Source organism: Uloborus diversus, chromosome 5 (genome assembly GCF_026930045.1).
Source record: "Uloborus diversus isolate 005 chromosome 5, Udiv.v.3.1, whole genome shotgun sequence".
NCBI classification, from domain to species: Eukaryota; Metazoa; Arthropoda; class Arachnida; order Araneae; family Uloboridae; genus Uloborus; species Uloborus diversus.
This window is the reverse complement of record NC_072735.1, coordinates 107,016,560-107,029,404: the sequence shown is the minus strand read 5'-3', so window position 1 is coordinate 107,029,404 and position 12,845 is coordinate 107,016,560. Positions and strand designations below refer to the sequence as shown.

General features: G+C 34.2%; 1 protein-coding gene across 1 annotated transcript in view; it reads right to left on the bottom strand.

Moving 5' to 3' along the window:
* LOC129223067 (dedicator of cytokinesis protein 9-like) overlaps positions 1–12,845 on the bottom strand; it is a 241,712-nt gene that overhangs the window by 121,986 nt on the left and 106,881 nt on the right. Inside the window, 1 exon segment of the mRNA XM_054857632.1 lies at positions 11,510–11,625. Within this exon segment, the coding sequence (XP_054713607.1) occupies positions 11,510–11,625 (116 nt within the window).

Below are 12,845 nucleotides of genomic sequence, written 5' to 3'. Positions count from 1 at the left end.
TTTGCGTTTTTTTTTTGTCAAGTGAAAAATGTTTTTTTCTGGTGATCACCATGCAAAAGTCCTGTCATCTTGTCTGCTCTGAAGTTTAACATGAAATAAAGAACATACGGTAATCAATGTTCTTTCCTATCGTCTACACATATGCCACACGGGGTAAGTCTTTTAAATTTTGTTCTTTGGCATTCAAGGCCAGTCGTTGATCTGAGGTTTTGTGCAACTGCGATGCTTCCACTTCCACGGCCTAGAATTGTTATATTTTTGGTTTTTTGAATAACTCTTCAAAATTAAACGCGCGCATCATGACAAAATGGCGCCGTTTTTGACCAGGTCTTGAATGCCTTTTTTTTCCTGAAGTTGAATGCATATGCACTTTTTGTTTGTTGTTTGTTTCCAATGGCTTTTTGTATTTCTGTTATGTTAATGGGGGGATATATTAATTTCATTTTTTAAATTTAGTTGAGAATTTGATGTCAATTTTTATTTTATTGGTTGCATTTATTTTCATGTGTGCATATGCTTTCAACAATGTTTACATTTAAATTTTTTGTTTCTCATGATTGCACCGTGTGAATTGAGTGAAAATTATATTAGATGCTCATTGATTTTTGTGCTAAAGTAAAAGACGGCACATTTGTTGCCATGTCAACTGGTAGTACTCAAACCGACCCACCCCAAGGTGTGAATATGGCCAATGAGTCACCTCAAGGTGCTGTGGCGAGTAGGAATTTTAACTTCCCCATTGAATTTTTTATATCACAAATTAAGGACTTGCAGAATTTAAACGGTTGGGATGATCCCACGACTCTTATGTTTTTGAAGTCAAAACTTTCTGGCTCTGCCTTGTATTTTTTTGCGACCAATCCCATTTGCTTGGAGTCTATGACTTTTAACCAGGCTTGTGACAAATAACGTGCATTTTTTAAAATGCATACCCCTTCTTCTGTGTCCCTTTCAGAATTTCAAAACATCAAATTTGAAACTCATGAGAGTATTCAGAGTTTAGCACATCGTGTTGAACGTGCGGCTCACTCAGCATATCCTTTTATTACGGATAGTGCTGCTCTCACCCAAATAAAATCATACCAATTTTTGGCGGCTTTACCGTTGAATATCAAGGACAAACTACTTGATGTCGACACATCAAAGTTTACTGATTTAGTCGACAAGGCTAATAACTTGCACTGTTTACATGTAACAGGCCAACCAAAATTGACAAATGCAGTAAATACTGTGTCTGGTGCTCAAGTGCAAATAGATGCCTTTGCCGAAAATTTACGATCTTTAACTACATGTGTCACTAAATTAATGTCAAATTGTCGTCTTTGTGGGTAAAGTCAACACCCACTTGTTGAATGTCCTTTATACATCCGCGTCTCTTCTGTTAATGAGAAAACTGTTTTGCCCAAACTCCAGCAAAAAGCCTCTCAAAATTCTAATAACACTTTTTGTGTTTTTTGTGGTAGAACTAACCACTTAATGATTAATTGTCGGATTTACAATGGGGGTCAACCCCTTAACAATTTCTCAAATCAAGGTCAAAATAGGCCTCAAAGTCAAAATTTTTTTGCCCCTCGTATTCCATTTAGGCCACGTGGTAATTTTAATTTCTCCAACCATTTTGTTCCACCCCAACAATTTCCATCGCAAAACAGATTTCCATCGCCGGAAGTAAGACCTAATACTCCAACACAAAACGGAGACAATTTAAACTGGCGAGGGGGTCATCCATGAGGGACGGCTTGGCCTCAATAACTTATTTCTCATCTCTGGTCCCTCAAAATATTAGTGTACAGGAGACTGAATCTTTTCAATGTAATAAACATGATACATATCCAGATTTACATACTTTTTTAAATAGCTCCATTGGTAAAGATACCATTGGGGAATTTTCGTCTAAATTTCCAAAGCCGGATGATTCTCAATGCAAACAATCCGAATTCATTTTAAATGTTCATTCTGATAACAAGTTTAGCGACTTACCTATTCTCAATATTTCAATTGGTCATGAGATATTCCCAATGCTTTTGGATTCAGGATCTTCGGTCAGCTTATTTTCAAAAGCTGTTTTTGAACAGATTAAGTCTTTGACAAAATGCAGATTTCTCTCACGCACAGTCACAATCAGGACTGTAAATTCTAATTTATCATTTTCTGCGTGCGCTGAGGTGTCATTTAAAATTGGTAAAAATTTTTTCAAGCACCAATTTTTTGTTGCTGATTTTGCACCTTCCTCTTTTTATGAGATATTAGGGTATGATTTTTTAACCTGTTTCAATGTGTTAATTGGCACTAAGACCGGCAGTGCCACTTTTGATAATTTTAAAGCTCCTTTAATGCCTCAAACTGACATCTCACAACATTTGGCAAAAATTAATTCTCTGCATTGTGACAAGGCTTTTTCTGTTGCTCTTAAAAACAAATTAATTATCCAACCAGGGGAAACTGCCATTGCTAATTTTTCGTTATCTGACATACCGGTCAAATCATCTGAAATTTATTTTATTCCTACTATTAATGACATAACTTGTGAAATTCATCCTGCTGTGCACTTAGTCGAGAAACATAATTTCTCCTCTATTATCAGAAATATTGGCAATAATCCACTTCATTTAAATAAGGGTATGGTAATGGGTCATGTCACTGAACAGTTTGAGATTTTAAATGATTCTTTGAATGAAACTACATTCTCAAACAATCAATCCCAATTTTGTCACCAAATTATTGCATCCGACGAAGTATTAAAAGTCAGGAAAGAGGAACTTAGTCCTTCTGATTTTAAATTAGATCACTTAAATACTTCACAACAAGATATTTTATTAAACATTTTGATGAAAATTTTTTGTGTTTAGTAAATCCGTCAAAGCCTTAGGGTGTTCTGACATTGTCACTCCTTCGGTCATTTTGCGTAACAATAATCCAATTAAGGCCTTACCTTTTGAAATTCCTCAGGCGTTAAAATGACAGGTTCAAGAGGAATTAGATGAATTAATTGAGGCAGGAATTATTTCTAAAAATGTGAGCCACTACGCGAGCCCTATGATAATGGTACGTAAGAAATCTGGGCCTAATGAACCACCTAAGTACCGTATGGCATTAGATTTAAGATTGTTAAATTCCGTCATCGAAAGTTCCACGTACCCACTTCCCAAAATTTCTACGTTAATCAATGCCGTCTTATCCTATACGTACTATACCGTTTTAGATCTGCATTCGGCCTATTGGCAAATTCTCCTTCCCGATCATCTCCAGGATATTGTGACTTTCTCTACCGAATTTGGCTCTTTTGCTCATAACCGTTTGCCCTTTGGCCTTAAGGTAAGTAGTAACATTTTCCAATCTGCCGTGGATCAGTTAATTGATGAATTAAAATTGCTAGGAATTCACGCATTTCAAGATGACTTTTTGGTTTGTGCCGAAAACTTTGACCAGATGGTATCTAAGCTCGAGGCTGTCTTTTCTGTTCTTTCCAAACATAACCTAATTTTATCGCCATCTAAGTGGGTTTTTTTCCAGACCGAAATTGATTATTTGGGATTTCACATATCACACAACTGTATTCAACCTATTTCTTCTAATATTGCCAAAATTACCAAATTTGCCCCACCTTGCACTGTGCGCCAGGTCAAGAAATTTTCGGGGTTATGTGGATTTTATAGGCATTTAATTCACAAGTATGCTGAACGCACCCATGCTTTGACACAATTAACCACTAAAAATAAACCTTTTGAATGGAATGATGTTCACCAAAAAGCTTTTGATGATCTCCAGTCTACCTTTTTTAAGCAGCCTTTTGTGATTCTTCCAAATTGGAATGATGATTTCTATTTAAATACCGATGCTTCACTTCAGGGAATTGCTGCTGTATTGATGCAAAAGAGAGATGGTATTCTGAAACCCGTGTCTTATTTTAGTAAAGCTTTGTCAAAGTCTGAACGTAATTACCCTCCAATTAAACTCGAGTTGTATGCTATATATAAGGGAATGACAGCATTCAAGACGTACCTCTTTAATAGAAGATTTATTCTCATGTCTGACAGTAAGCGCTTAGAATGTTACAGCAATGTAACCTCGCCAGCCGATGTTGTTACTCGTTGGTTGTTAGAAATTGGTCAATATTCCTATACATTTTCATACATCTCTGGCCGTCAGAATATTTTGGCGGATTACTGTTCTCAGAGCCCTGACCCCAATTTACATGAATCAGCTCTTCAACCCAATGCAGATAAGGAGTTGATCCTTCCCTTTACTGATATTTCCACCCCGGACAATATGCAGTGTGATATACCCTCTAGTACTCCTTGTGTTGAATTCGCTAATGTGGTTAATTATTTAAGACAGCACCCTACTTCCCTAAGTGAACCTCAGTCTGGTCATAATTTAAACTCTCATTCATTTGTGTGTGCTCAAACTGATGCACATAATGAAATATCTATTACCTTTTTATGTGAGCAACTTAATGATCCGTACATTAAAGAAGCTGTTTCCTTTTTGCAAAAGCCTAATCTGCATCATGCTCACAAGCTTAAGGATTTTTTCATTTGTCCAACTACAAACCTATTAATGCATGTTCGTAACAAAACTTGTTCACCTACTATTGTTGTTCCCGACGCATTGAAAGCTAAAGTTTTGCAGATTTGTCACATTTCTCACATGGGAATAAAGAAAACGTATGAGGTAGTTGTTAGTAAATATTTTTGGTTAGGAATGTATCGGGATGTGTCGAATTTTGTTTCATCTTGTGATTTTTGTATTCGACTGCATCCTTATTCCATTAAACCCGCCCCATTGCAAAATATTTGGATTCCGAGGAGACCTGGTGAGTTCTGTTCAATCGACCTGGTAGGCCCAATTCGCCAATATGGATATATTTTGACGGTTACTGATCATTTTTCTCGTCACGTTGTCCTTTATCCTTGTAAAGATATTACTGCTAACACAATAGTTAAGCACATGTTGAATTACATTTCTCTATATGGTAGAATGTCGTATCTGCTGTCTGATTTAGGCCGTCAGTTTGACAGTGATGTTTTTCACTCTCTGAACAAGGCCTTAGGTGTTACAATTCAGCATTCTTCTTGTGCTCATCCTCAGTTAATTCGATTTCTGAGAGAATTAATAGTCAAATCAAGTCTAGTTTACTGTCTTTACTTGAGCAGAATGTGTCTTTAGAGGTTGCTGTTATAGTTCACATGTCTATATATAATGGGACAACTCATTCATCTACTGGTTTCACTCCTAACATGTTGCACTTGGAAAGGGAACTATCCTTGTTTTTTGACATTTTTGATAATGACGTGCAACCTCGATTTCTTAACACCTCACATTATATACAAAATGTTCTGCAGGATCTTCGCCTAATCTATGAGGAGGCGTCCTCTTCTTTACAACTCAAACAGATCAATCAAAACAATAGGCAATTGCCTGCTTCTCACAGTCGAAATTTTAAACAGAATGATATTGTATACATGAATTCGGCTGACACTTTTAAACCTAGATTTGATGGTCCTTATACTGTTGTAAGCAAAGTAGGGGATGTAAATTGTGAAATTAAACTCTTAGGCGATGACTCTGCGCAACCTTTTGTAATTCATGTCAATCGTTTACGTTTAGCCCCACCTCGCACAAGCAATTCAATGTCTATGTAAAAGTGAAGGCTTTCACGGCCGGTGTCAATATTATGAAAGGATTCCGGGCTGTTGTGCCGTGGTCTGAGTGTATATTCTCCAAACGTTTCGGCTGCATCTGCGGCAGCCATCCTCAGTGGTTCCGAGTTCGTAACTTCCAGGGAAGAGACTTCTTGGCAACTTGATCAGTTGCCGAACGTTTGGAGAATATACACTCAGACCACGGCACAACAGCCCGGAATCCTTTCATAATATATAATTCAATGTCTGTTAACACTGATAACAATGTGTCCCACCAACCTCAGCATGCCAGTCAACAAACCCGTTACTTTCTCCATAGTCGTAAGTAATTTAGTCATAGGGCGTGCCACTTGCTGTTATGTACGGGCAGTCGTGCTGGTCGTGATTGTAATTCCGGAATTCGTATCATTTTGCTTGTGACTCTCTCTATGTCTTTTATGAATAAATTTTTTTTTCTCCCCCATGTTCGTTTTCATTGAGGGGCACAGTGATGAGAATTTATTGTTAATACACGGCAAGTCGATCTCATTTTTTCTATTTTTTTGGAAATGTATTCTTAAGCGTGTTTTTTGATTTTTACGTATGACAGGACGCTGTCATATTTTTTTCTGTTGGTACCAACATATGTATGTCAACATGTGCATAACAATTTTTCCTCCACAAAAATAATGTCACTCTCTTGATTATGTCCTAATATATACAACCAAGTTTTCCTTATTATTTCTTACTCTTCATGCTTATGAATTTGTCCGTCTCAATCCTAATGTGTCTTCAACATTAAAATTTTTTTTTTCAAAAAAATGCAAATTTAGTATTGAATGTGCTCCTGGTAATCTGGTGCACTACGCTGTGGAACTCTTTAATAATATGAACTGTTTACAAAAAAAAAATCTACCGGAAATTTTTTACTCATGTTACTCTAATGTGTAACACTTGACGTAGATAGTCAAGATAATGATTGTAAATTTTTTTTCTCATTTTTTTGCATTAATGTGTTTCTGTATAGTTTAATGGATATCGAGAATGGTCATATTTGATGGTCATTGCACTTTTTTGTATTCATGCCTTCTACATGTGTTGGGTAGTTGTGTAGCTTTTTTGAATGTTTATATTTTTTTCAACTCTTGGTATGCTATGTGTTGTTCACGTAATCACAACTGTGTGTACCTTTTTAGTCCTTTTGGTTGGTCATGTGTGGCAAATTGTTTTGTGAGCAGGGTGCAATCATGACATGCAAAAAAAAAAAAAAAAAAAAATGCAAACACTTCATTTTCTTTGACTTACCCATTTTCTACCGTGACGATAGTATAAATCTGTATCTCATGTTTTTTTGGATATTACAACTCTTTATGCATTTGAATATATATGATGTATGAATTTGTTGTGTAAGGTTTTGGTTAATTGGAGCTGCACTTAAAATTTTTTTTTTCTTTTGCTTTGCCAGTGTATGTGATAATGCATATCACATTTTTTTACCCATTTTTTTCCCCCATGTTTTCGGTCATTTTAATCGTTTTTTTCCCCCATTTAGTTATTTTTTTATTTTCTTGTGCATTCCACGTTTTTCCCACGTTCCCCTTTAAATTTCGCGCACTTTATGATATCAAATATGTGACTTATTCATTTTTCCCATCGTCTAGCTTTTTGACAATTTTTCAGTTGTTGATTGTCTGATTTTTTTCATCTTCTTGTCGGCCATTAAAATGGTGTAGCGTCCCCTTCCCTTCGTTGTTTGGGCGCCAAAGGCACTCATTGGTTCCCGCGCATCGCCGCGTACCCGGATCCGATCGCTCATTCGCCGATTCATTTTTTTCACCCTACTTCACTCTGCTTGCTGCTCGCAGTCCGATAAGACGTGCTTTTCGCGGCTCCATTTCTCTCCAATGATGGCGAAAAAGAAGGATATGTGCACGGCGTCCATTGACGACTGTAGCTCTCCGCCTGGTGTTTGAAGACCTCAAAATGAGCTGAAAATTCTTTTATTTTTATTTATAACTGTATTTAACCAAGATAATTAAGCTTCAGTGCAACTAGTGACGGTTGCATAGGAAATGCATCACCTGCGTTTATGATGGCATCTGATGGCGGCATGCAGAATGTACCGGAATCGAGCCCTTCATTAACGACCTTTTTTTGATGATCTACATAGCTGTGGTGATGCTAACATAGCTGCCAACCTCAAGATAAAAAAAATAGGAGCACTTAAGGGTAAAAATAGGAGCAATGAGGGTTAAAATAGGAGCACGAAATTGTTCTCCTATTCAAAAATATTCTTTTATACATATATTCTATATGCATTGAAAATGCACTGCATAAGAACATATTGAATATTAAAACAATTACTTCTTATACTTGGAAGTAAAACAACTTCATGGTAAAGGTCAAGATCCGGAAATTTTCTAAGTGGCCAGTGGCCACTAGACTCCAAAAACTTAGTGGCTACCACTGTCGCCAAGTTTTGAAATAAAAACTGGAGGGGGGGGGGGGGGGCAGTTTTTACAACTTTCATAAGAAAAATAGATGAATAGGGCTCTCTCTTTGCACATTCTAAAAGAGATTTATTCAATACTTTTTTTGCGCATGGAAAATTTAGGTTTAAATAGTTTTCTGAATTATCTAAAAAAAAAAAACAAATAAATAAATGAGAAGTCAGCAGAAACCTTAATTTTGGATGAAATAGTTTTAATTAATGGCAAAGCCTCCTAGGCAATGAGAGAGGATCAAATACAGATAAAATTTCCGCATCAAGAAAATAATAATACCCCCCCCCCATAACTTTTTGCATTTTGTTATTTTTAATAGTTTGCATTGAGACAAACAACCAATTCTGTTTTTATAAACTTAGGCTATTAATAGTCTAGTCTAATTCCATGTTGCAAATGACCAAATATGGCGACAACGCGAAAAGTTTAAGATGACAGATTTTTGAATTTTTCGCATTAAAGGTAATTATAAATAATTAATAATCCTTAAAAAACTAAAATTTAGACAAAATAGTCAGTTTTTAGCATAATAAGTGTCTAAAGCAATGAGGATAAAATAATATTCTGAAGAAAAAACTTTGAATTTTAAGAGAAAAAATTTTGAATTTTAAGAAAAAAAAATTACGAATTTTCCGAAAAAAAAGCCCATTTTGCACTATTTTCAATAGTTTGCATTGCAATAAACATCTAGTTCCGATTTTGAAAGCTTAGTCACTTAAGAGTCTTGTGTACTTAAATCTCGCAAATGACCAAATATGGCGACTAAGTCAAAAATTCAGATATAAAATTTTGAATTTGTTGCATGAAAATAATTTAAAAATAAAAAATCCCCATGAAACTACAATTTAATTGAGAATTTTTAGCACATTCGTGCCCAAAGCAATAAAGTAAGATGAAAATTTAAAAATAGTATAATTGTTTTCATTTCTCAATAAAATTATTTAAAATCACCAAAAAAAAAAACATTTTGCAGCACATGTTGCTTATTTTCATAAGTTTTCAGTTAAAAGAAACACCCAATTCTGCTTTATCTTTGAAAACGAAGGCACTTAAGCATCGTCTACCTCCATCTTGTGAATGACCAAACATGGCGGCTACGTTTTACACGTAGCTGAAATGCTCGATGAAAAAATGACGTTCTCCGATTGACACTCCCCCCTCGGGGTTTATCCTGACACTAATGCTTCCAAAGCATCAAATTGGCTTCTCTTTTGCTGTGTTTGTGCACGATTCCTGCCTTCGAGGATAGGAAAATTTCTTTTTTCCTCAGAAATCGAAAAGTGTACTACTAGTACTAGCAAAGTAAAAAAAAAACGGAGTTATTTTGGAATAAATCGGATTTTCAGAGCAAGCAATAAAAATCGGAGAAACTCCGGGAAAAACGGAGCACTTGGCAGCTATGTGCTAAGGAGCCGCAACTACCCCGATCCATTTTTTAATTGTGTGAAGATCTCAACATTGTCACCATGGAGATTGCCAACTTGTGCGCCATTTATTTCAACATGGCGTGGCCTGCAACTGACATCCTAGATTATGATGCATCCCTGAATTACACCCCACCATCTTCAAAGTGAACTGCACGTCCTGCGCCTATTTTAATTTGATAGTTTCACCACCATTCGAATTAACTCCCCGTTTTCTGAGCTTTAACGAACTTTGCAAACTCCAGATCCACGTTTTTTTTTGTTTTTTTGAACTCTTTTAAGTATGTGTTCCGCGCATTTGCGTTTTTTTGTCAAGTGAAAAAAGTTTTTTTCTGGTAATCACCATGCAAAAGGCCTGTCATCTTGTCTGCTCTGAAGTTTAACATGAAATCAAGAACATACGGTAATCAATGTGTTTTTCCTATCGTGTACACACATGCCACACGGGGTAAGTCTTTTAAATTTTGTTCTTTGGCATTCAAGGCAGTCGTTGATCTGAGGTTTTGTGCAGCTGCGATGTTTCCACTTCCAAGGCCTAGAATTGTTATATTTTTGGTTTTTGAATAACTCTTCAAAATTAAACGAGCGCATCATGACAATTATAAAGAACTGAAAAATAAAATGATTCATTTTCTTCAGTTCCAATTCAAACTGATCAAATTTGCTTTTATGTCATACTCAAAAAGCACTACTAATGTAAAATTTTTCATTCGATTGAGCTTTTCCTCTACCTAGGCATACACCAGCAAATTTGGGGACAAATTTTCACTTTTAAAACTTTTCCCCTTTAAAGGTTTGCGTTTCAGAAACTGCTTAAGGGAAAATATTCTGATCCAAGCATAATTCAACCTGTTAATAATAGTTTTGAATTGCAAGCATTTTGAAGCATTTGTAACACTGGTATTAAAAAGAATCTTTTTTTTTTAAAAAAAAGAGAGAAAAATCAAAGAATTTTTGTATTCAAATACTGAAAAAAATTACAATGATTTCAATAAAAAATAATAATAATACACACTGGTTATTTAAAACAATACTAACAGTTATAACCTCTTTTATAGTTTAATCATTCAAAAAGAACATACTGCAAAGACTAAATATAAATCAGTCACAACACAACAGTAAAAAAGTTATTTTAAATTTGAATGTGATGATTTGCAGTTGAAGTTTATAAACGTCATACCCAACTTTCAAGCATTTTTAAAAATTATAAAACCACTATATCATAATTTAATGATTATGGCTAAAACATATTTTTTAACAACAGTGCAGAAAAGAATCTCTTAATTTTAGTTTGATTCAGATAAAATGCGGTTCTTCACTAAAATTATTTGGTAACAAATACGGAAAGAACCTTTTAAATAAAAAACTATGTTTCTGCAATTATAAGAAGATAAGTGTTTAAAGTATTAAAAAAAAAAAAAAAAAAAAAAAAAAAAAAAAAACGTTGAAATTTTTTGCAGATTGACCCATGCCCTGTTAAAAGATTTATTTATAATATTAACAAGAATGAATAGTTGAGAACCTAATATAATGATGACATAAAATTTAAAACTTGCAAAGTATATAATACAATTACATGAATTAAGTGGATATGGGGTGATTCTGGTAGTAGAAATTTGATTGGATTTTATGAAGTTCAGGAATAAAGTTCAAAAAGTTATTATAGGGAAACAAGCCTTTAACTATTTATAAAATCAACTAAATCAAGTATCAACAACAGTACTGTACTGAAAACTACAATAAAAAGGTACAAATTACCCAGAAATTTATTCTAAAACTCCAACAATAGAATAAATATACAAATTCATTTTATTTATTTGTTTGTTTTCAAAATATATATATATATATATATATTTTTTTTTTTTTTTTTTCAATTCTTAATATTTTTCTCTTAGTTTGAAGTTGCTGAATGAGGTTTAAATGATTGGAGTTCTACTTTTATTTAAAGAAATATTACCTGGCACAAAGGGCCCTTTTCTGTTTCTAATGGTGCTTGAAGTTTAAAACTAATTTCTTCACATTTCACAAATAATCTTGTACCAAATTCTTCTTTAAATGGTTTAACTTCCTTTTCTAAATCATAAATTCTAGATGAATGTGATATTCTCTGGAGAGAAAAAAGATTCATGTAAGTTTTAGTACAAAGCTAGACTAATTATATACATTGTTTTATTGAAAATCTAATATCTGGAGTTTTTAAAACATGAGTATTTAAAGGTTACTACCAGATATGAACACTAGGGTGGGCCGAAAAAAGCCGAAAAATTTTTTTTTTTCGAAATCAATTTTTGGATAGCGCGCAAAAGTTGCGTGATGAGCTAGTTAGCACTCACAAAAAATTTCTTGGATGTTAAAAAATATCTAGCCGGCGCTATTTGACACTAAAAAACAGAAAAAAAAATAAGAAAAATGAATTTTTGTCGAAATTTCTTTTAAAAAACTAAATTCCAAATATTTTGCTGGAATGCACCGAAAATGTTATATAATGAGCCAGTTCGAGCCCATAAAATGTTTCATTGATTTTAATGAGTATTTAACCGCTCCTTTCGGACATCAAAAAATTAGAAAAATGAAAAAATATTGAATTTCTTTAAAAACCATTGTGAAAATTATTTTTCAAAATTAAATCACAGACTAATTAATTAAATAGCACTATTAATCTAAGTAATTATTATCACGCAATAATATCATACATTTTCTAGAATTACATATAAAGATAGTAAAATTTTGAAAAAGAAATCTTCAAATTTGATTTATAATACCTCATGCATAATGAATATTATTTTTTGGAATAATATTGTCCCTTGTTATCAAATGATGGAAGTTCTTTCCTAGCTTGAAGTTTGGGACGAATGTATCCATCTCGTGCAGTTTCACCACGAACTTTTATTGCAGCTTCGGTTTTTAGTTTCATACAACGTTCCACAGCTTCCGTGTGACAAGGAAATTTCTCCAAAGTGAACACTGTAAGCTGTTCTTTGCACATTTCTTTCAATTGTTGGTCTTTTAGATGCATTGTAAGAGGTGGCTCTGTTGCAACACAGTTTGCCCAATGAACTAAATCAACATTATCAATGGCTTCAAAATTGAGTTTAGGACGCTTAAAAAATCTTAACCATCCGAGCTCTTCATCTTCTTATTTCTAGAGTTCAGAATGCACCTAACAGCTAATTCCCGAATGTATTTTCTTGAGTCAAACAACATTGTCAACAGTAGCTGTTCAGGATGAGCGAAATATGCATTATTTGTTACCTTATCCACTTTTCCAATAACCATTTTTCTTACTGTCCTTT